The 23,317-nt window shown below is 53.6% G+C and overlaps 1 protein-coding gene across 5 annotated transcripts in view; it reads left to right on the forward strand.

The window, feature by feature from the left end:
- The window catches only part of SEPTIN8 (septin 8), a 26,698-nt gene continuing 3,381 nt past the window's right edge, over positions 1 to 23,317 (forward strand). For 2 of the 5 annotated variants that reach the window (XM_046666198.1, XM_046666200.1), the window contains exons 1-9: positions 492 to 690; positions 11,905 to 12,025; positions 12,461 to 12,656; positions 13,006 to 13,192; positions 14,212 to 14,373; positions 14,931 to 15,027; positions 15,247 to 15,415; positions 15,636 to 15,768; positions 15,899 to 16,089. In XM_046666198.1, the coding sequence (XP_046522154.1) occupies positions 661 to 690; positions 11,905 to 12,025; positions 12,461 to 12,656; positions 13,006 to 13,192; positions 14,212 to 14,373; positions 14,931 to 15,027; positions 15,247 to 15,415; positions 15,636 to 15,768; positions 15,899 to 16,089 (1,286 nt within the window). In that variant the 5' untranslated portion in view covers positions 492 to 660. Of the gene's footprint in view, positions 121 to 491; positions 691 to 11,904; positions 12,026 to 12,460; positions 12,657 to 13,005; positions 13,193 to 14,211; positions 14,374 to 14,930; positions 15,028 to 15,246; positions 15,416 to 15,635; positions 15,769 to 15,898; positions 16,090 to 18,561; positions 21,431 to 23,317 lie in introns of those variants that run through there. The other 3 variants (XM_046666203.1, XM_046666199.1, XM_046666201.1) reach the window with 3 other exon arrangements.

The following is a 23,317-nucleotide window of genomic DNA, read 5'->3' on the forward strand; positions in this document are numbered from 1 at the left end:
TCCCGCCCCGGGTCCCGCCCTGGCTCCGACCAGAGCATCAGGTGGGGCCCAGGGTACAGGCATACGACGCTGAGGCCTCTCCTGGACCCCATGGGCCGCACGCAGCCCGTCGACACTCTGGTGGGTGGTCCCAGTGTATTTGCAGGCCCCGAAGGGGTAGAGGCGGTCTGGTGGGGGGAGACCCCTAGGGCGCACGCTGCAACGCGCTTCCCTCCCGACGTAACCGGTTTCTTTGCGCGCGGGCCCCGGACACTGACATCCGTGCTCGGCTCCAGCCTCCCAGGGACGCGCGGCAGGCCGGCAGGCACCAGCCCCGGCTCCCCAGGCACTGCCCTCCTGGCCCCCCAACTCACGGACTACAAGTCCCAGCAACACTCTCAGCTGGCACCTCCCGCCACGCCGCGGAGACCCCCGGCCGTCCAAGCGGCGGGGCTCGGGCTGTGCTCGTGGCCGGGCCGGGCGGGGAGGCCGGTCCCGCGGGCGGGGGCGGGGGCGGCTCCGCGGCTTCTCCCGCCGCCGCCGCCAAGGGGAGTTTCCAGGAAGTGGCCATATTGGATCCATTCAGCCGCAGCCGCCCGGGCGGAGCGCGTCCCGCAGCCGGCTTGTCCCTGTCGCGGCCCGGGTGCTCGCCCGACCCGCCTGCCCGGTGCGGAGCTCACCATGGCGGCCACTGACCTGGAGCGCTTCCCGGTGAGGGCTCTGCTGGGCCGCGGCGCGCGAGGGAGGCGCGGGGCGCGGGGCGCGGGGAGGGGGCCACCCTGCAGCTGGCCAGGGGCGCGAGCCGGGCTGTCAGCGCCGCGCCGCCGGCCTCGACGCCGGGCGGGCTTGGGGGCTCTTCGCAGCGCTCGCCTGGGGTTCCGGGGAGGCGGGCGGCGGCGCCTTGCCGGGCGCTTGGCGGGGTCGCCCCCGCTTGGGTACGGGAGAAGCAGACCCCTTTCGCGGGAAGGAGCAAATAAATACGCGCCTGGTTTCGGCCAGGTGCGAGGACAGACTGGAGCCCCGCGGGCCGGGGCGGAGGAACCGGGATACGCCGGCCCCCATCTCCCTGGGTGTTTCTGTAGTGCTGGGGAGATTCCTAGCCGCGCAGGTGCTGTTGGATGGACACAACCGGTGAGGATGAAGACCCAGGGATCCGAGGGAGTCCCTCAGATGAGCTCAGGGCAGTTGCAGACTTGAGTCCTAAAGATCCTGGGCCTACCTTTCCTTCCCCCTCCATCTCCCAACCCCCACCTCCACCTCTCCCCCAGACCTCTATCCTCCACCTAAGCGCTTGGATCCTGGGTGCGATTCCAGGCAGGTCTGGCCTCAGTGATCGGGTCTGAGGCAGCCATTCCCCAGGAACTGGAGGAATTCCAGATTCAGCCCAGTGGATGTTTGTTTGGGCCTCAGTCCGTGTATGACTTCTGCAGGGCTAATGTCTCTGATGGTCCCTGCAGGGGTCTCTCTGGGCCCGAGCCAGCCAATAGCCAACTTCCTCAAGGTTTTTATAATTCACTCCGGGGGAGGGAGGCCTTTTGGGGATTGTGTCTGCATGTCCTCTGGTGTCTAAGGCTGGATCTGGGTGTGTCTGGGAGGCTGGGCTGTGACAGTGAAGGAAGCTGTGTCCTCTTGCCAGCATGTGAGGCCCTGGTCGTTGGAAGGGGGAGGGAGGACCCGGGGCTGTTGAGGGGAGGGGGAAATGCTGAGTATGTGACTGATAAGGAATTGGTTCTGGGGCTAAATAAGGGAGCCAGGACTTATGTAATTAATGCTATAAATACTATCATCTGAATTTGTGTATGTAAATTTTCCCTTTAATCTGAAAATACATTTTGTTGGTCTATTTTGGAACAGAAGCTCTTGATTTCGTAATTTCTAGACTGGGGTGTTTTATTCCCATTGAAGAGAAGGCTATGTGTCAGTTAAGTAAGTTTAAATATAGAGAGAACGGTTTCAGAGGTTGGGCACATCAAAGGTTCACCTCACCCCTGCAACGTAAATAGGAACTTATGTCCCCAAGGAGGGCAGCGCCAGAATCCTAATAGACCTGTGGATCAGCTGGAGGCCAAGAGACCTCTAAGTGTTTGCGTATCTCTGCATGCGTGTCTGTGTGCATTTTCTGTGTCCAGCTGACTAGAAAGTTATGTCTGGGTCGTAGGTCTATCTGTGGCCGGAAGTTGCTCTAACAGCTGGTCTTGCAGGGGGAGCGGTATGTAGAGTAACCAGAATCAGACTGCCTGGTAGGAGTCCTAGACTGCTACTTACTGGCCATGTGACCTTAAGCAAGTTATTTAACCCCTCAGTGTTCTCATCTGTATAATGGGATAAAAATACTGCCTCCCTCATAGGGTTATTAGGAGGATTCAATGAGAGGATCCAGGTGAGGTACTTAGAGCAGTATCTGGCACGTGCTAAGGACACAGAAAAAATGATACATGATATCTCATGTCCTTGTGGATGTGAAGACTGGCCCTCTGTGTAAGAAGGCAGCAGAGAATGAGTTTGCTCTGTTACATGGCACTCTCCCTAGGGGCTCCCGTCACTGCTTGTCCAGAGTTTGTCCTCAGAGGCTGAGCTGAGAGGCCTGCTGCACTACCGGGAGGTGGGCTGGAAAGGCCATTCCTCTCAGATTCCTGTGTTTGCTGTTAGACCATTTCTGGGAGGATTTGGGGTATTATCCCCATGGTGGGCCGAGGCACAGAGAGGGGACTGACTCAGGTAAGATATACAGCCTGAGCTCAGGAGCCTTGGCTACCGGGCCGGGTTAAGCTAGATGGATGGGTGCCTTTCATGCCCTCCATGCTCTGGGCCATCAGCCTCCTGGGAGGACTTAGACAGGGTTGAATTTGGGTGGAGTTTGACCTTGGATAGGGTAGGGTTTGACCTGAATTTAGGAGTTTGGACTCCATTCTCCTCTCCTTGCTTGCCATCCTGGGAAAATCGTTTCTTCCTTTATCTTGCTTTAAAATGGGCACAACCATATTGATAATTCTTCAAAGAGTTCATGGAAGGTTAATTGCAGTCTATGCTGTGTTTGAAGATATGCTTGGGTGTCTCGCCAGCCCCAGGGTTGATGCTGGTGTTAAGCAGTGGCCATGAGGCTGTGATCTGTTTGAGCTGTGTCAGGTCTACACTGCCCCTCAGGCCAGCCCGGTGATCAGACCAGCCCTAGAGGGCCTGGAACTGTACCAACCTGGAGCTTTGAAGGGCATACAGAGTTGTACTTTGAGGTCAATGTGTGCTGGGTTCCTATTCCCCACATGGCATGATGTAAACGCCATAGGCTCAGCAGCCTTTACATCTTGGCTGGGCCCTACTGAAGCCTAGATCAGCCACAGGGTTGGGGTGGACATCTCCTGGACAGCTCTCTAGGGAGTTTCTGTTGCCTCTTGCTGTCTACTCTTGCTCAGCTCCTCCTCCTTACTGGGTCCCAGACTCTGGGGTTTACCCTTTCCTGCCCCCACGGGCCGTCTCCTGGGTTTCTCTTGTCAGAATCTCAGGTTCTGAAGATTGTTTGAGGTTCAAACTCCATGGCGGGGGAGGCTTTAGGGCCAAGGGAAAGTGGAGATGTGAGGGGGAGAGGAAAGAAGCGTGCAGCATGGCAGCCTCACGCCTGGCATTCCTCCTAGTCAGTCACCCCCCCATCTCCGCTTTATCCCAGCACCATCTGTCACTTCCGTTGTCACCCCTGTAATCTTGACTCTTCCCCAAGAAGCAGGCTATCCAGACAGTGCCTCTTCCCTCTCTGAATTAAGAGCTGGTGGGAAGGGATGTGGGAGGCAGCCCTCTCACCAAGTGAGGCTCTGTCATAGAGGGGTATCTCCCTGTCCTGTAAAAATGGCCAGGAACCTTGCTGAGCTGTTCCGGAGGAGAAATGAGAGCTGAGCAAAAAACGTCTGTGCAACTCTCAGTGCCTGGTGGCGTTGGAGGGTCATAAGTGAGCACCACCTGGAGAGCTGCAGCCCTGCTCCCTTCTCTGGGAGGGGGTCTGTCCTGTTCTGCCTCCCTCAGGCACATCGTACCATGCTGTGGGTGCTCACTGTACGGAGGGCTTCCTGGGATCTTGATTGGAATGGGTCAGAGCAGGGAGGCTGATGGGAAGGCATCGGTCATCCAAGGGAGCACGTGATAAGGGACTGACGAGGGTAGGAACAGAGAAGGTGGCAAGAAGGGGCATGATCACAATGCCAACAAGATGGGAGAATGGATGGAGGCTGGAAACCTAGGGCCTAACTTTTGTCAAAAGCTTTGGATGGCAGGGAGGGCGCTGGATGCTTTGTGCTTTGTGCCCATCCTCTTGTTGATGCCAGCAGCTCGCAGTTGGATGAGGACTCAGACTCTGGTCATAGGCAGATTTGGGCCTGAGAACCAACCCCATGACCCGAGTACCCCTTGGGATGACATAGAGGGTGGAGCCTTTTGAGTTTTAGGCCCTAAGATGGACTAGGTGGAGGTGCGTACTTGGAGCAGTAACTACCACAAATGTCTCTGTGGCTCAGGTCCAGCTACCAGAAGCAAGCAGCTGCAGGATGACAGAGCAAAGGGCCTGAGGGCTGGCTGGCCTTTGTGTGTCCCCTGCAGCCTCTTTAGTCTTCCTGCCTCTGTGCTCCCAGCTTGGGTCTTGGGATCCCCATGCATGGCCCCTAAGGCACAAATTTTGGCAGACAACCAGATGTGGAACTGTGCAGACAGGAGTGAGACACATCTGCCTGGGGAAAGGATGCCTCCCAAGGTCAGTGTGCCCTCGTGATCAAGCTTGGGTGTTCTGTGCTGGAGCCATCTGCATCCTGAGGGCTCATGTGAGGAACCATGGCTGGGAAGAGGTGATAGAGGACAGGGCAGGGGGCATCTTGGCTATAACTTAGGTTGTGTTGGGTGGTCTTGGAGAGAATTAGATAGTTTGCTCCTCAGAACATATGGCTTCCAGGTGGTTCTTGGCTCCTACCTAATGTGGAGCCGGGTTCTGGCTACTCTCTGAGGGGTTTCCTGGGCTTGGGCCACCTAGGGCCTGGGGTTCAGGAGGGGCTGTGGGCATGGACCCAAGTCCACTCACCAGACCTGGCTGTGGGGCCTGTGTGCAAGTCTGATACTCTGCCTGGTGCTGGGTGAATGGGGCAAGAACAGAGAAGTGTAGCAGTGCTGCCCCAAGCCTCTGCTGGCCCATGTTGGTGCCCATACATCTCTCTGCCACTTCCCAGCACTGGCGTCCATCCTAGGCTGGGAGGAGGGCAGGGTCACCTTTGCTGCCCACAGTCCTCTTTCCAAGGGTAGGGTCTCATTTTCTGTGGAACACAGGCTGCCTCCTTCTAGTGATGTCCAGACCACTTGTGGCTTTCCCGGCTGTAAGGCAGTTGTGCTGCCGCCAGAGTCCCTGAGCCAAGTGGGAAAGTATGAACACCTGGGGTTCCAGCACCTTCTGAAGCCCAGAGAGCCTTCTCCATCTGCTCCATGGTGGAACGGACCACTCCTTCTCAGGCGGTGCAACAAAGCTCAAGAATGTGTCTGTGTCCTAGGCCTGGGGCGTGGTGGGTGGGCCCAGAGACCAGTAACTGTGCTCTTGGCTTCCTGGAAAACTGATTTTCACATAAGAAGTGTGAAACAAACCATTCCAAATTACTAAGCAGCAGCCCTGGCTGTCTCTGTGCAGAAAAAGGGAGGAAAGTGCCTCCTGGTGAGACAGGGAAGCAGAGAGAATGGAGTACTGGGGTCAGGGCATGGGATGGCCTTGGGCTTCTGGGGGTGGTTTTGCTCCCAAAGTCTCTTCACTTCCCAGGATGGGGGAGGGGATGAATGGCCTTGTGAGAGTGACTGGTGGCCTCCTGGGACCCAGCTGTACCTTGCCATCATTACCTCATCTGCCATCATCCTGGTGCTGTGAAGCTTGATCCCTGCTCATGTCCTCTCAGGTTTCTGTTGCCGCCTTAGAAGAGAGACACTTTGTTTCCCAGGTGTCCTCTTGATTCGGGACAGGTATATGTTGCCTGTGTTCTTCCTCCTGCCCAGGGTAGCAGCATTCCCAGCCCTACCCTCCCACACACATCCCTTTGGTTATTTCCCGTAACCTTTGACCTGGGCTTAGAGGCTTGCTGTGGAATCCTGGGACCAGAGCCTAAGCCTTTCCTGGGAAAATTCCTAGGATTCCTCCTCGGACTCAAGGACAGTTGCGCTTTGACCAGGGTTCTGGCCAGAGGCCTCTGCTCTGGCTATTTAAGGCCCAGGCTGCTTAGAGTAGCTAGAGCCGGGGGTAGAGCAGTTTGTGCCAGGAACGTGGGTGGAGAAGGCTCCCAGTGGTGCGATGACTCCTGGGTCCATTGCTCACCGACTTAATGGAGGGCTGGAGCACTCCTGGGGAGTGGGCTTCCCGTCTGCCTGTCCGAGTGCTCAGGCCAGTGGGTGCTAGGCATGGGAGCCTAGCAGAGAAAAGTGTCCAAAGTCCAAGGCACCAGGGAACTCTGTGGAAGGCCTGGGGTGCAGGGCTGCTCTTTGTCAAGGATTCAGGAGCCGGATACTTATGGTGGGGTATCCTCTCTGCTCCCACCCTGACAACTAGCCTAGTTTGAGGGGTTTGATCTCAGGGTTCTTTATTCACCCACAGCTTCCTCGGCTCTATTGGTCCTGACATTCAGCAGATTTCCAATTCCTTCTGGATAAAATCCTGTTTTTATGTGGTCAAGCCATGAGACATTGTTTCTCTCCAAAACCCATCTCTCTTCTTGGTAAAAGGGGCAGCTCCTCTGGGCTGGCAATCAGAGCTGCTTCAGAAGGCTCAGACTGAGCATTTCCTGGTCAGAAAAGGACGTCCTACTTATCCGCTGGGCTGCAGAACAAAATGCCATTCTCCACTTTGTTCTGGACAGCCGGGCATGGAGGAACAGAGCTGGCCTGAGCAGTTATTTCGGTGGTTGTCTTTGATGTGCCCAAGAAATGATGACACAGAAGCCTGGGACCTGGCTCAGGAGCCAAAAGCTTGTTAGTGATTAGAGAGGGGATAATGGCCCTGTGGAGTTTCCCATTATGTACGTAGAGCTCAGGGCTGTCAGCTCTCTTTCCTGGAGGTTTGAGGACAGAGCCCCCTGAGCCGGCACCCCAGGAAGTTGGGTGTGTGCAAGGGCCCAAAGCAGCTGGGTCTACCTCTCACCAGAGTCCGAGTTAAGTTGTGCAGCCTGAAGGCTCCTCCCTCGAAGCAATCTCCTGTGGTCTCCATGCTCCAAGAATGGAGACTTGAGTGTATTGTCCTTCCAGCTCACTCTCCTACCAGATCTGGGGTTGCAGACTGTCAGGCCATGGGCCACATCCAATCCCCAACATGTTTTGTTGGGCCCTCATGGTATTTTCAATTTGTATTGGTTGCCAATCTTTAAAAATGAGGGGGTTTCACATAAAAATCTAGATTTCTGGAGTCTCTTGAAAAACTGGAAGGTTTGGCAACACTACGCCTGGATTCCCACAGTTGGCTGGCGTCACAGAACCATGGCCATGGTGGACCGAGCCCAGGCTCTGCAGTTCCCCACCATTCCGGCCTCTCCCCGGGGGACCCCACACTCGGCCAAGTCAGCAGGTCTTTTATCCAGCAGGCAGTGGAGTGATGTGGCTGGAAGCATGGGTTTGCAGTCATACTGTCTCCATTCAGATCCAGGCTTCACCCTCCTGAGCGGTGTGGTCGTGGGCAAATTACTTAATCTCTTGGCACCCTAATTGTCTCATCTGCACGGTGGGGGTAATATTACAGCCTACCCCACAGGCTGTGATCCGTGGACTAAATGAGATTAGTTAGAGTCAACCCTGGTGAGCACTCGATAACTGCTAGCTATTGTTTTCATTGTTACTATATTGCTTCCCTTCCCTCATTTATAGTACCTGCCTGGCCTCTACAGCCATTTGAGCTTAGATTGAATTAGACTGAGCCCCCGAGGTCAAGGATCTGGTGTCCTCATCTTTTCACTGGCAGCCCTCCCAGTGCCAGGCACACAGCAGATGTGCCCAGTGATTGTATGTTGAGTGACTGAGTAACTGAGTCGAGAGCCTTGTAAGATTAGGGGAGACACTAGAGCAGAGTGGTTGGGGCAAGGGCTTGGCTGCTCTCAAATCCCTGCTCTGCCCTGATTAGTTCTCTAGCTTCTGTGCACCTCAGTTTCCTGACCTTTAAAATGGGGATAATAATGGTGTCTGCCCCCCAGGGCGGGGAAGGACTGTGTGGGAGACTAAATCACTCGGCTCAGCTCACACAGGGTGGTCCTCAGTGGGCTGCTGGTGTAATCATTTGACATCCGTTCCTTCCTTTGGTTGTAAACACAAACTACTTTCCACACGTTTTCCTTCTCTCCTTGTCCTTGCTCTCCTCGCTTTCTCCCTGTTCCTCGGCACTCAGAGTTTTACTTCAGAGACTAGCAGTCAAGATTCTTTTAGTTGCAAGTACTAGATAGCGCCACTCAACTGGCTTAAGCAGTAAAGGGAGATCTGGCCAGGGGTAAAGGGAAAAGCCCAGAGGTAGGGCAGAGCCTGGCTCTCTCTCCTCTGTGATGTTCTTGGCTCTGCCATCCTCTGTGAGTGGGCTTCAGGCTTAGGCTAGCTCCCCTAATGCTGACAAGATGGTCATAAAGGTTCTCTCCTCCTGGGTCACTTGCCTATACCTGAACCAATCGTGGGATCATGCTGATTGGCTTGGGACTATTAGGACCCACCCCTGGAGTTGGTGTTGAGGCCTTCCCTGCCAAATTGCAGGGCTGGTGGCCAGGTAGCCAGTGAGAGACCTGAAGTTTCTCTCTGAGTCATGGTAGCTAAGACATGCCAGTGCTGCTTTGGTGCTTTGGGTGCTCCTAGGCTGCGACCCCACACAGGTCAGCAGAGACACCTGGGGCGGGCACCTTGGAGTGAGCGGTGCACCTTGGATCACATGTTGTCGATGCCAAATACAGGATCAGGGAGCTTGGCATTAGTGAGAGTCACACCTCAGTAGAGGTGGGAGGTCAGATCAGTCTCCTGAGATCAGGTAACAACACCCTGCCCCCATCAGGACCAGTGGCCATTTTTCTGTGTGTGTACATGTGTGTGTTCACACGCTCTGGAGATTGACACTCCCATGCCTGAGGCTCCTGAAGGCATTGATTACCCCAGGTCTGTGGCCCCTGGAGTGACAGAGTGCAGCCTGGGCAACAACTTGGGAATGAAGACCTGCCTGGACTCCACACACTTCTGGAGTGAGAGCTGAGCTGTGTGAGCGAAGGCAGGCAGGGCCCGCTGAGCGTGGATGGGTGGGCTTATGTGAGACCCCCGAGTGCTGCTGTTAGCCTTTGGAGCCTGGAACTGTAAGAAAGCGGGGTAAACTCAGGAATAGGATGGTTTCTGTCTCTGGGCAAGTACTCTGCAGTGGAGCGTGTGTGTGAGTGTGCGTGCGCGTGTGTGGTTTCCAGACACAGCTGACTGGGTGGGTTTTGGCGGCAGACTACAGGATGTTGGATTGCATCCTGATTGTGTCACCCTTGGAAGAAGAGGATGAATAAACACATAGCCTTCTTTGCAAGTGCAGCATGCCTTAAAGTTTGGAGATTTTCAGTCTCGCCTGAAAAGAAGAAAGCTCTAGACTAACTATTCTGTCCTCCATTTGATCCTCAAGCTGCCGCGAGCAGGTGGAACAGAGACTCAATAACGAAGCTCTGTGTGAGGTGGGCAGCTGCCCCTGATGCTGCAGCAGTTGAAGATGTTGTTCAGTAATTTATGAATGGTAGTGTTGTCTAGCATGTTGGGCTTAGTGGTGGGAGGGTGGGAAGGATGGAAAACCTGACCTCCCCCAGCCTGAAGCCAACTCTGCGGAGCTTATGGGAGAGTTGGAGAACCAGGATGCATTAAAAAAGGACAACTACTAGTTGAAGGAAATGGGGTCACAGCCAAGTGAGGGGTCTGGAACGTCAGCACTTAGGGGCCAGGTCAGAGCAGGTGCCGGGGAAAAAGTAGAGTGAGCTCTGGAACCCAGGGAAGGGGCTGAGTTTGTAAAGTGCATTCAGAGGAAACCAGCTGGGTGGGAACTAAGCCTGTGAGGAAGGCCTCAGACTGTGGAGGGCCTGCGATGCCATGCCAGGGACTTTGGGCCTGACCCAGAACATCTTATGCTCCATTTACTGTTTTTGATGTGGACTCCAATGAGAGGAAGCTGCCTTTGGGGCCTCTCTGTTGGGTTATGTTTGCAGCCCGGGAGGGGTGTTGGGGGAGGACCTGGGCTTGAGTGGGGAGGTTGTGACATGATGCCCTGGGGATAGTAGATAGGGAGAAAGGGTCAGCTATAAGAATAGAGGCTCTGTTGAGAGAGGGTTGTTGAGAGAGCAGGTTTAGGGGTAACCCCAGTTTCTTTGAGGGGATAGTACAACTACCCAAAGGGGCCACGTGGGGTCTAGGCTGCCAGCAAACACACTTGGGTGTCATCAATGCAGAGCTACAGTGATTGAGCCCAGGGGCAGTGTTGCGGGGGATGCATGATTAGTGGAGACGAGAAAGGGGTTTGGGTGCCAGGGGCTATGGTTGGGAGGAAAGAATGGTTGGAGGGGTTCAGGCTGAGGCCACAGTCTGCGGCTGCAGAGAGGTCAAGGAGAGCTCAAGAGCGGATCCCTCTGTGGGAGGGCAGGGAGCCAGGGCCCTGCATCTGGTCTTGAGCCCCCCTCTGCCCACTGTGCCCATATCCACATTGACATAAGGGCTGCCACGGTCCTAATCAGTAGCTTCTGGGACTGTCTTCAGTTGGGCCTGTTTCCTCCCCTCTGGAGCCGTGGGCAGGATGGCAGGATGAGACTCAGACCCACTGCGCTTTCCTGTCCTTGCTCTTTCCAGCTGGCAGTCAGGGCAGAGGGGCTCAGAATGGAGGAGGCGTGTTTCTGCCCAACATGGAGCTGTCTGGGGCCTGCCCTCGAGAGGGGCCAAACACGGGAAGGCTGAGCCTGGGAACCTTCCCTCGGAGGATAGCATTTTACCCCTATTCCCAGGGAAGCCACAGAAACCATCTACACAAATTGGAGTCCAACCTTGACCCTCTGCTTTGGGTCCTTGTGGTTTCTTTTTATAGTGCTGTGGGCCAGCTCCAGTGGCCCCAGCTCACTGGGGACCTTCTGCCTGCCTCTCTGCTAAAGCTGGGGCTCCACATTCTCATCCAAAATCCTCTGTCTAAATAACTAGGGTTAGGGTGGGGTTGGGAGTAGGGGAGGGGGGTGGGGGTAGGGGTGGGTGTGAGAGGGTAGCATGAGCGAGAGGCTGGGAGTCCCTGGAGAACAGCAGGGTGGCAGCAGGGAGGATGCCTCAGAGACCAGCCCTCAGACCCAGTGGTGGTCTGAGTGAGCGCTGGTCCCTGTAGCAGTGCCGGTGTATGCGTTCCATGCTTGGGTGCGTGAGGAGCAAGGGGTGCACGTGGAGGACCGTGAGCCTGGCCTCATGGGGAAGGCCCCCCGATGGAGCACATATGTGAGGAGGCTGGGCCAGACCTGTCTCTGCTCAAGTTCTGCTTCAGTAGGAGGGTATGTGAGGCCCGGGAGGGGGCTGCAAGAACACACACATTCTCCAGTCTTGGCCTCTTAAAATCTTTAAGATCCAGGGACCATCTGGGGCCTCCTCCTGTGGGAGGACAGGTGAGCCGTCAGGGGTAGCAGTCATAGGTCCTGGGGCCATCCATGCCAGGAGATGCCCCAGGCTTTGGCAACCCTCATCCGTCAAGTGGAGCAGAGCCTTGGGTGAAAGGGACCTTTCCCAGATGGTGCGCTGAGGCCCAATGGGCTCCCTCTGTGAAGACTCGGCCTGGAGTTGGAGCTCTGGTGCATTCACGCTGTGTCCTGAGATTTGCGGAGAATTTAGACAAGGGGGGGGCGGTTGACTCAGGTTTAGCTTCCCCCCTACTTGGCCCCTCTTCCCCAGTGGGCTCACTGCCTCGGTCTATTTCTTTCTTGGCAGAATGCAGAGCCAGAGCCCCGGAGCCTCTCCCTGGGCGGCCATGTGGGCTTCGACAGCCTCCCTGACCAGTTGGTCAGCAAGTCGGTCACTCAGGGCTTCAGCTTCAACATCCTCTGTGTGGGTGAGTGTCATGGCCTGGCCAGGGGGCACCCTCAGACAACACCAACGAGGACCTTCTGGGAGATAGGGTGCTGCTGCCCTGGCTACCTGTTGAGCTGCAAGGGGACCTCCCAGGCAGAGCGACGCTTCTGGGGTCAAGATGAGGCTTTGATTGATGTCTCTGCCAGGGTCAAGGGCAGAGTTGGAGCCAGGGCCTGACTTAGAGTTGCCGTGAAGTATAAACAGGATTAGACGTGTAAACTAAGAGTGTTTATCACAGAGATTTAGATTCATTTGTTTGTTTAGAAAAACATTTACTGTTGTTCCTACTATGTGTGCCCCTTTCTCTTGTATGGAGGCTGAGGATGTTCAGGCACCCACCCAGCCTAGCCAACAGCCAGGGACAGCCCCAGTTCCAGCCTTTGACAATCCCCTCCTTCCACTCCCCGCTCCCCAGGGGAGACTGGCATTGGCAAGTCCACACTGATGAACACGCTCTTCAACACGACCTTCGAGACCGAGGAAGCCAGTCACCATGAGGAGTGTGTGCGCCTGCGGCCCCAGACCTACGACCTCCAAGAGAGCAATGTGCAGCTCAAGCTGACCATCGTGGATGCTGTGGGCTTCGGGGATCAGATCAATAAGGATGAGAGGCAAGAGGCAGGAAGGGTGGCCCCGCCTAGTCTCATCTCCATCTCACTCATGTTGGCCTTGGCTTTAACACTTTGCCCAAGCACTCCTCATGCCAAGCTGCTCCCATATGAATAACCGAGCCCCACACTCCATGGGGGCCAGAGGAGGGCCTCTTGGGGGAATATCTGAGGTCCTGAGGACCCCTTGTAGGTCAAGAGAAGGGGTCGACCACCTGTACCCAGGCAGGGATTCCCAGGGAGAAGCTGTTTGTTCCTACAGAGAGAAGGCTGGTGGGCAGCCTGGCTTGGCTCCAAGCCGCACAGGTTGCGGCTCAGCTGCCTGCCTCCTAGGTGATGGAGCTGTCTGTAGTTACAGGCCTATAGTCGACTACATCGATGCGCAGTTTGAAAACTATCTGCAGGAGGAGCTGAAGATCCGCCGCTCGCTCTTTGACTACCATGACACCAGGATCCACGTATGCCTCTACTTCATCACTCCCACAGGGCACTCCCTCAAGTCCCTAGATCTGGTGACCATGAAGAAACTAGATAGCAAGGTATGCACCCCCCACCCCAACTTATTCCATGGGCTCCATGGTCCTCCACTGAGGTGAGGTGGGGTGTGGTGGCTGCACTGTGACTGTCCACTACGGTCCTCAGGGGCTCCACTGGTTGGGGGGCTTGCAGACAGCCTCCAACCTTGGGTTGGTCTTCTCTCTATTTTCTCTTACCTCTGTCCCAATTGCTGCAGTGGGCCCCCATTGCTCTGGGCTCTTTCTCCAGAGCTCTGTCCTCTGGGTCTGGCCCTGAGCCCCTTCCTTCTAGCTGAATCGATTCTTATTCTCGGCCTTCTCCTCTTAGAGTTACCTCTCCCCCTCGGCCCTCTGACCCTCTCCCCAGAGCGTCCCAGTTCTCTCTCAGTTCCTTGTTCCTCTGCTCCCTTCACTTCCCTTGTCTTCCTGCTGGATTTCCCTTGGGGTCCTCCTGAGCCCACTAGAGAGAGGAGAGTTAAGGCCCAGATTTGAAGGCGAGTGAGAAGTAGGTAATGAGAGGGCAGCTTCATGGGGGCAACAGGAAGGGCTTGGGGTCCTGGAGGGCGTGTGGCCACACAGTCACCTGTCAGCTCTCACTTGAGTGCCATCCTCATCTCAGGAGTTAATTTTCACTGTGAAAACTGGGATACCCTTGGCCTAGGAGATTTTAAGGTCTTCCTGTGGCTACTGATGGGTCATCTTACCTGCTTACAGAGGAGCTCAACCCCCGCTGCTGCTTCTGTCAGGCCCTAGGCCAGTGAAGACCTTCAGAGTACTCTGGGTCAAAGCTGCATATGCCCAGGGGTCTAATTTTGGGGCTGGATGGTGGTTTGGGGGAATCGGGGCTGTAAGAAGCACTGCAGCCAATTGTTACGACCCATCAGAATGGCCCCAGGTGGCTGGGTTTGGGCCAAGACTACCCATGGGAGCAACAACTCCATCTCTCTGGCTTCCTGCCCCTCTGTCCAGGGATGTGGCCTGGGCAGGCTGTCCACAGTCAGGGAGTAACTAATCTGCTGCCCCCTCTTCCTTGATCCTGGCAGGTGAACATCATTCCCATCATTGCCAAGGCTGACACCATCTCCAAGAGTGAGCTCCACAAGTTCAAGATCAAGATCATGGGCGAGCTAGTCAGCAATGGAGTCCAGATCTACCAGTTTCCCACTGATGATGAGGCTGTTGCAGAGATTAATGCAGTCATGAATGTGAGCGTTGGGCAAGGGCCTTGGGACTCTGTGGCCAGAGGGCTTGGAGCCGGCACAGACTTCTGACAGCCCCGGGTGACTCGGTCCCCAGGATTCCAGCCTTAGCTTCTCCAGGACAGACGGGTGGGCATCTGGGAGCCAGCCAGTCCTTTGTCCTGTGGGAATCGGGTATTGTGCTGGTACTGGTGCTTCCTCAGGTTTCACAAGATACGGACTCAGGGCGGGGACCTGAAACCTGTAGGAGTAGGCAGGCAGGATGCCAGGCTGGGAACTTAGAAGAGAGCCAGGCCCACAAGATCTTTGAAGGAGCCTCTACTGGCCCCCGGGGAGCCCAAGGGCTGAAAGAATACGCTAGAAAACGTGGAAGGGGTATTGTGGGTTCAGCCCACTTCCCTTTTGGAGGTTCTAGGATACTTCTCTAAAAGACAGCCAGGAAGTGAGCATCTGGCTAGACCTTGTTCAGGTTTGGGCAACCTTCCCTGGGGCCCAGGGGCAGTGAAGGAGGGTCTGTTAGCTGTGTCAGCTCAGTGCTCATGCATGTGTGGGCCCCTTTCCAGGCACACCTGCCCTTTGCCGTGGTGGGCAGCACCGAGGAGGTGAAGGTGGGGAACAAGCTGGTCCGAGCACGGCAGTACCCTTGGGGAGTGGTGCAGGGTGAGTGTGGTGGGGAGTGCACATCCCCAGCTGGGGGCCTGAATTCAGCCCCTGTCCTGCCTTGCTGCCTGTAGCCCTGTCCTGTGTCCTCCCTGTGCCTATTTGTTACCTGCCCTGCTCTGGAGTCAGCCTCTAGCACTCTGACCACTGTCTTGAGCCCTGTCCTCCCCGTGCCCTTATGTGTGCCTGCCTGATGCCCCATGCGCCCTGCGCTTTCAGTGGAGAATGAGAATCACTGTGACTTCGTGAAGCTCCGGGAGATGCTGATCCGGGTGAACATGGAGGACCTCCGTGAGCAGACCCACAGTCGGCACTATGAGCTCTACCGGCGCTGCAAATTGGAGGAGATGGGCTTCCAGGACAGTGACGGTGACAGCCAGCCCTTCAGGTGACAGCCTGCACAGGGAGTGAGCCTGTGTTCACATCCACAGCTAGACTTGCCATGCTGGCATCTGCTTCTGGGGTCTAGTGAGCCAGGGAGAGCAGCTGTTGGGACCCCAGCATCCTCTCAACCCCCCCGGAGCCCATGTGATTCTGCTTCTCTGGCTCTGCCCTACCTCATCCCACCAAAATCCCATTCTTGGCCTCTGTTCTCTGGGTCACCACAGCCTACAGGAGACATATGAGGCGAAGAGGAAGGAGTTCCTGAGTGAGCTGCAGAGGAAGGAGGAAGAGATGAGGCAGATGTTCGTCAACAAAGTGAAGGAGACGGAGCTGGAGTTGAAGGAGAAGGAAAGGGAGGTGAGTGCCGGGCTTGGGTGCTGTGGTGAGGCCAGATGAGGGAGGAGAGGGCCTGGCTTAGGTGGCAGGAGGGTCTGGGCACCTTCCTGGCCCACACGGAAGCCTGGGCTCCCTCATCTTCTGCTCCCAGCTCCACGAGAAGTTTGAGCACCTGAAGCGGGTCCACCAGGAGGAGAAGCGCAAGGTGGAGGAAAAGCGCCGGGAACTGGAGGAGGAGACCAATGCCTTCAACCGCAGGAAGGATGCGGTGGAGGCCCTTCAGTCTCAGGCCTTGCACGCCACCTCGCAGCAGCCCCTGAGGAAGGACAAGGACAAGAAGAAGTAGGTGGCGGGCTCCCTGGCCTGCTCTGGCTCTTGCTCTCTCCTGGGCACTCACTCTGTCCTGCTCTTGGCTCCTACTTTCGTTCTCACTCACTCTCACTCTCTTTCACTTGTTCATCATTTTGCTCTCTCATTTCACTTGCTTTCCTGCCTCGTTCTTGCTCACCTTTCTTTTTCTTTCACTAGGGATCTTGACATCTCAAGATACAAGTATCCGTGCACTATCTTGTATTCATGCACTCTCTTGTACCAGTGACCTGCCTCCCTCTCTCTTTCTCTCTTCTTTTCCTGCAGCCTCCTCAAGAGCTGAGGTTCTGAAGGCTGGGTCACACAGGCAGGGAGAGGCCCCCAAGAGGGTGGAGGGGTCTCAGGGAAGGTCTCTCAGGCCAGGAGAGGGACAGCATTTCCAGAAAGATTACAAAAGCTTCTGTGGTTTCTGCTTGGACAGCTATGGTGCATGCCCCTCAGTCTCGGAGGTGGTAGACATGGGACCCATATTGGCTGATAGGTGGTGACTGAGAATAGTAGAGACTTGAGCCCAGTCAGCACTGACCCCCTGGACTCTATGATCACTACTTGGCTGAAGGAAGGACAGCAGCTCCCTGTTGGGGCTCTGTGAGTCCTGCTAGGGAGAGAGGCTGCCCTCAAGCAGAAGTTGGTTTTCCCCCCAGAGAGTAGACTTGGAGGAGAGAGAATGATGGAGGACAGCAAAGAGGCTTTATCCCAGCTTCCAGGAGTGCAGTCAACTTATTGGCCAGGTGGGGGTAACTCTGAGTAACGTCCCCTGGTGTTTTTCATAGCCTGTTTCCAGCTGTCAGCTGGGTCCAGATGCCTTGGCTCCTGGGGATCTCGCTGTCCCATCCCACTTCATTCAGTGTCCCAACCACATCACACTATGTGGATCTCATCCATCCTTGCTTCTCTCTGCCTCTGGCCTGTGTTGGGTACCTTCCTTCTCTTGCCAAACCAGTAGCTAAGCAGGTGTACCCATCTTGGCCCTCATTCTTGGGCTCCTTGGAATCCCATTGCCTTCTGAAATGTTTGGGAACGTGTGTGCCCAGCCCCTTCCTTCCTTGGTGGCAGTGGAGCCTTGTGGTTAGAGCCATGCAGTGCTAGCTGTGGCCCCAGGATGCTGCTTCTGGCATTAGCACTCTCCCTGCCCCCCAATACTGTATTCCCTAATACATACTCATCCATGTACACACATACATGTACACATATGCTGTCCCACCCTCTCTCCTGCCCTCCCTCATACACAGATGCAGGCATATAACCACCAACACACAGAGCCCCCAGACACACATGCACAGAGGCACAGACACATCTAAGGAAAAGAAACTTAAAGGGCTTCTCCCTGGGAGAGGCCAGGGGGACACAGCCAGGCATTTAGGAATTAGATGCTAGTTCTCATTCCTAAGGCCTGTCCCTCTGCTTTGGGACAGACCCTCGTCCTTTCTGTAGTCTCCCCGATCCTGCTGACTGGTAGCCCCACCCAAGCTGCTGGCACTGCTGGGATAGATGAGTCCCTGCCTGCCTGTCGCCAGGGAGGACCCCAGCCCCATACTCTCCTCAACCATGTGAATTGTGCTCTGCTTTGCATTTGCTTCTAGCTCTGGTCCATGTCCAGCTCTTGGAGTGGTGAGCCTGGGGGCTCTGTGGATTGGAACCTGTGTGGTTTTCAAGCTAGTGGCCCAGAAATCTGGTTTCTCCTGGAAGACCTGGGGTACGCAGGTCTTTGACCTAGGTGTTAGTACCCAAAGTGGCTTTGTCCTGCTTCCTGCCAGCTTGTCCCAGGCCATCTTGTTAAAGAGGAGGCAGGCAGAGTTCCCTAGGAAATAAGCTAGGAGAAACCACTCGGAAACTGAAGACAAGGACCTGTGGCCAGGTCAGGTCTGAGGGCCAGTGCGGGCGGTGCAGGCTGGCTACAGGGGCACCAACACAGCTCTCAGGGTGGAAGCTCATCACTGGGTCTGGTCTTCCTGCTTTTCCCATGTGCCCTGGGCTTAGAAAACAGGTCTTTTCTGTTTGCTGGACATGCTAGAAGGCTTCAGTCAGTTTGGCCTCTGGGAGAGACTGCTCCTTTCCCGCTGGCCTTACGGAGGCTGGGAGTGGGGTAGGTGGGGTGGCTGGGAGCACCCCTTCCTCCTGCCCTGGTCAGGGGAATGGGGTGAGTCGGGAGTGCATTTGGGGGGTGTTGTTTTTCATGACCGTTTAGTTGAATGGGTTTGATTGGCTGTACTTACTCTGCAAATTTCGGTCCTATGTTGTAAAATTACTCCCCAATCAGATCTAGACCCTCAGCCTGGGACACCACAACTGAAGCGAATTCTCTGCTTTGCTTGTCACAAATGCCAAACTGACTGCCCTTTCCCAATGTCCATCTTGCTGTCTATTGCTTCCGTTTGATTTGGTCGTCTGCGTACCTTTTAACGTGTCTGTTTTTGTTTTGTTTGTTTTATTTTTATTTTTCAGTTAACGCACGCACAGACTTACATGTCAAGAGCGGACTTTAGACTTTCATGTGTTAAGTTGCTTGAGTTACACCTTGTGACCCTTCTCCCATAACATGGTGTGAGGACGGACTGGGAGCCGGTACAGACTCCAGTGTTTACAGCCATGCTTTTTCCCCCACCCCCACCCCCAGGCTGCCTGGGGCCTGGCGGGCCACCCCTCTCTATGCAAACGTGTCAAAGCCATGAATGCTGGAATCCAAAACTGACGAGGTTTATTTTTTTCAGAGCCAGTGGCTGGTCTTCCATTTACAGTGTCACTATTCCTTGACGGAGCAGTTATGTGCCGCTCTAGCGAAGGCCCCAGCCGCGATGCTCGGCCTAATTGTTCAGCGTCAAGATGGGGAGTCACGCGGTGCCCTAGGTGCGGCCGCGTGGTCTGGTATACATGCTGCAAAATTCGCCCGATTCCCCTTCATTTTAATTTTTCTAACCTAGAGCTTAATTTCAATAATAACTTTTAAAACACTTCTAAATTTTTATTTTGGCACGAGTGTAAAGACAAATAATATCCTCTCCCATTATTTTCATAAGTAACACAGATTCCCTGATTTTTAAAAACTAAAAATATCTCTAAACCTTTCTTATGTATAAAGTATCCCTATAATACATAGGGAGAGGTGGGTAATAAACATCCTGTAATGACAGTGTTTGGAATTTATTTACGGATGAAAGTGGAATGTGAACAAGGCCACGTCCAGTGTTTTCACTGTGAATGTAAATGGAACAGCAGCCCAAAGCCGTTGTCTGTGTGCCCCAGAGGTGCTACCTGTAAACAGGGACCAACTCCACTTGTGTGTGTTAAGTGTTTGACACCAACTAAGACCCCCCAAACCAATCCTGCAAATCCCAAATGCACAGAGTACTCAGCTGAGGAAAGGTTCTTATCTCAAGGTCATTGTGTCCTTTTTCCTGGCAGAGTCACAGGGCAAAGAGATGATGGTGTCTGGTTATGTGGACAATTTAAGAAAACCTACCAGCAAAGGAGCTTTTCCCCTTCAGCTGCATTCTTAAGGGGAACATTTTAAGAAAGTACTAGCAGTGTTGATCCTTCTGTTCCTGTTGGTTTGCAAGCCATTGAGAGTATCAGGGATGAAAATATCGCCTGATGAAATGGGTGAAATATGAAATGATGAATATGAATGTGAAATGATGAAATAGATGAAAGGAAGGATTTCATTTAATGTTGATGAAGCACTGTGCAGGGCACAGGCCACCAGAGTAATGTGAGCGCCCTCAGGGAGCTCCCAGTCCCGTGCACTCCCTATTAGAAGCCTTAGGAAGCTGCGCTGATATATTACTGGATCAGTAGTTTGTTTTTTGTGTCCTTCATCATGTCCCCATTTCCCGCTTTCTGCCTTGGCCTGTTTTTTGATTTCCAGGACCAAGTCCTGCTTCCTCCCGCCCTTCTGAGATGGTGTTCCATTCAGAGTGGGGTGGAGGGGTAAGCTCTGTGTGTCTACCAAGGCAGGGGCGGAAAAAGGCAAGCTTTTTGTCCTCGCCAGGAGCAGAGCAGGTTTTACTGATGCTCAAAGAGAAAATTCTCCAAGGGTTATGCTATGACCAGGGATGGATACAGATTTTGAGAGGCTGGAAGCTTGAACTCTTTGATAAGCCTTCTTCAAGCAAAAGAAAATGAATATAAAATTAGGTACAGGGCCTTGGAAGGGGCCCTGGGGATTAAGCTTCATTAGCTTCACAGTAAATCCACCTCTGGTTGTGACTGATCACTGATCCTCCAGTATGGGCATCCAGAAAGGTAACTCAGCATATCTAAGGCACATGTGGACTATAAGTGTCTTGTCTTTAGGGTAATTATGTGTCTGAAAATTTATTCAATTGGGTCAAAGTATGACCTTTAAGACAGCCTCTGTCAGCTAATGTATTTTTGAAGATGAGGCTCAATGACCCAGCGGGTTCACTGGTTAATTAAAAAATGAGGACTCCTGGTTCATAGGCCCATCTGGGGACTCTGGAATGGGCAGATTCTGCCACTTGTCCACTGCAGCCTGTGGGCTGCATCCCGGGCATCCTGAAAGGCCAGAATTGTGGCTGGTTACCTGCCTGAAGGCCCATGCATGGCTTCCCAGCATCTCTGGGGAGACCTGTCATTGTCGCATTTTCTGGGGTCTGAGCTGCCTCCACAGGTCCCATCGGCTTTAGTGAGCCGCACTGCACTTCTTTCCCTGTGCTATTTGTATTTGGGATTTTGTCATCTTTAGCTGAGACCAAATGAACCCTTGATGCACAAGTGAGCTTAAAACTTGCCATCTTTAACAGGCTACCCCTCATGGATTGTGACTCCTGTCTGCAGGGTCTGATTTACCCCTCCTTTTCTTTCTCAGTATCATCTGTTGGCATTGTTAGGGCTGTCAGTAGGATCAAGTTGGCATTTACTATCATGTTTTTCATGAACCAAGTTGGTTTTGGGTAGAACCGCCATATAATTTATTGTCCAAACTGAGACTTTTCACAGTGAGATGCTGTTAATAATTATGCCAAATCAACAGGCATAAGCCAGAACTGTCTCAGGCAAACCAGGTTGTACGGTCACCCTAGTTATGGGTAAGCTGAGTCTGCGTGGTTTGTAATTGTGCAGACTGACTGCATATGTGTTTGTGTATGTCTGTGTGTGGGCTCCTGTTAAGCGGGGCTCTTATTACTGGATTAGAGGCCCAATGGAAGTGTGGCTTGCTAGTCTGTTACGTTAACATGCTTTTCTAAAACTGCTTCACTTGTTAATTCATTTACTCCTTCATTCATTGACTGTTTTTGTTCCTTTCCATTCACTTTGTACTTATTTTTTTCATTAAATTTTGCATTTATTTTGAGTTTTTGTGGTGTCTTTTTTGGGCAGTAGCTTTTCTGATTTAACAAGTTTCCTAGCTTATTAATCTGCTACAGCTGTGTTAAAATACGGCTTGTCTTTTCTGTGAATTTTGTGAGGTTGATCAGCTTCTATGGGAATTATGTTTGAATAATGAATCCGGCTATGGGCATCTGCAAAAGGCTCTTGAACGGGTGTGGGATGGAGGAAAGAGTCATAGTTAGGAAAGAGAAGATGCAGTCTGTGAATCTTTACTGGATAACTGGGTGCAGGACATGAGAGGAGGCAAACCTGCCCGTGAAGAGTTCACGTCCTTGTGGAGGAGGCTTGACGTCGGGCAACTAACATGTGAGTTCTTACTGTGTGCCAGGCGTTGCTCTAAAGTGCATTACATGCATTAATTCCTCTAATCTTCACAATTCTATGACTAGGTACCATTTCCCCCATTTTATAGGCAAGATACAGAGAGGTTAAGAAATTACCCAAGGTCACGTTTATAGTGTGTATAGTCACACCTATTGGTAGTTTGTACCCTCAATTCCTGGGCTCCAGCTATTCCTTGTCAACCTGAAGGGATGATGGAAGAACAGTGGAACTGTGGCCAATATTAAAGCATGCAGTCTGACAGTGTGGGTTGGTGGGCCTGAGATGGTTTTGTAGAGGTGGGATGCCCTGGTTGGTAGACAAATATTTGGTTGAGGAAGGGCAGACTGGTGGTTGAAGGAAGTGGTGACAAGCTCATGCGTCCATTTGTTGAGGAGCTTTCTCTGTTGGGTACGAGGCTAATCTCTGGGAAGACCAAAATTAGGATATGGGGACTAAGGTTGAGGGGCTGACAGCCCAGCAGGGAGACTGGTATGCAGACATCCATAAAGAATGGATAGCTCAACTCTACCCATAGGGAGGCAGGTAGCAGGGAGGCAAAGTCTTCACCAAACTTTGAAGGACAGAGACTCTCCAGGAAGCCAGGGGCCTCGTTGGTGAGGGAACAACATTGTACAACTCAGCTCATTCACTTGGGGGAAGTAATAGTTGGACACGTTTAAGGAAGATCCATGATGCTCACCTAACCTGCACTTTCTTAGTCCATCTGCCTTTCCTGCTGCCATAGCATCTTCTGCAGCCACAGTCCTTCACCAATCTCTGCCCTTCTGTAGGTGGGGACAAAAGGAAGATGGATTGTGTCCATATTCCTCCCACTAAGATAATCCCCAATCTCCGATCTGAAGTGGCCTATGAGTTCCTAATCTCAGAACAAAATTAGAGGAGGGGCTGGCCCAATGACATAGTGGTTAAATTTGCATACTCCACTTCAGCGGCCCAGGGTTTGCGGGTTCAGATCCCAGGTGTGGACCTACACACCACTCATCAAGCCACACTCTGGCAGCATTCCACATATTAAAATAGAGGAAGATTGACACAGATGTTAGCTCAGGGCCAATCTTCCTCAAGCCAAAAAATAAAATAAAATTAGAGGACAGTAGGATGGGACCTGGGGCCCCAAGGCAAGCTTGAACAATGTAAAAAAATTTTTTTTAACTCACAAGTGGTACTTTGGGAATACAGAAGTTTGCTTCCTCAAAGAAGAGTTATATTTATAGAAAGAGCCACAAGGCTGTCTCTTACCCCAATGCTGGGGCTCACATGTCTACCTTCACCTTTCTCCAAGAGATTGAGTGTTGGATTAGCTCTGGGGACCCAGGTTACATCCAGAGCTACCTGGTTAGGAGATTTAGATACCTCCCAGCAGTGTCCCCCGAAGTCACAGACAGCCTGAGCTGGTATGGGGCCTCAAGATGACCCCCACCCCACCCACTAGTGTACACAGAGGAAGGAAGGAGGCAGAGAGCAGTCGTGGCCACTGGTGGGAGCTGTGGCCGTGAGCAGCGTG

The sequence above is a fragment of the Equus quagga genome, chromosome 7 (assembly GCF_021613505.1).
Source record: "Equus quagga isolate Etosha38 chromosome 7, UCLA_HA_Equagga_1.0, whole genome shotgun sequence".
NCBI lineage: Eukaryota > Metazoa > Chordata > Mammalia > Perissodactyla > Equidae > Equus > Equus quagga.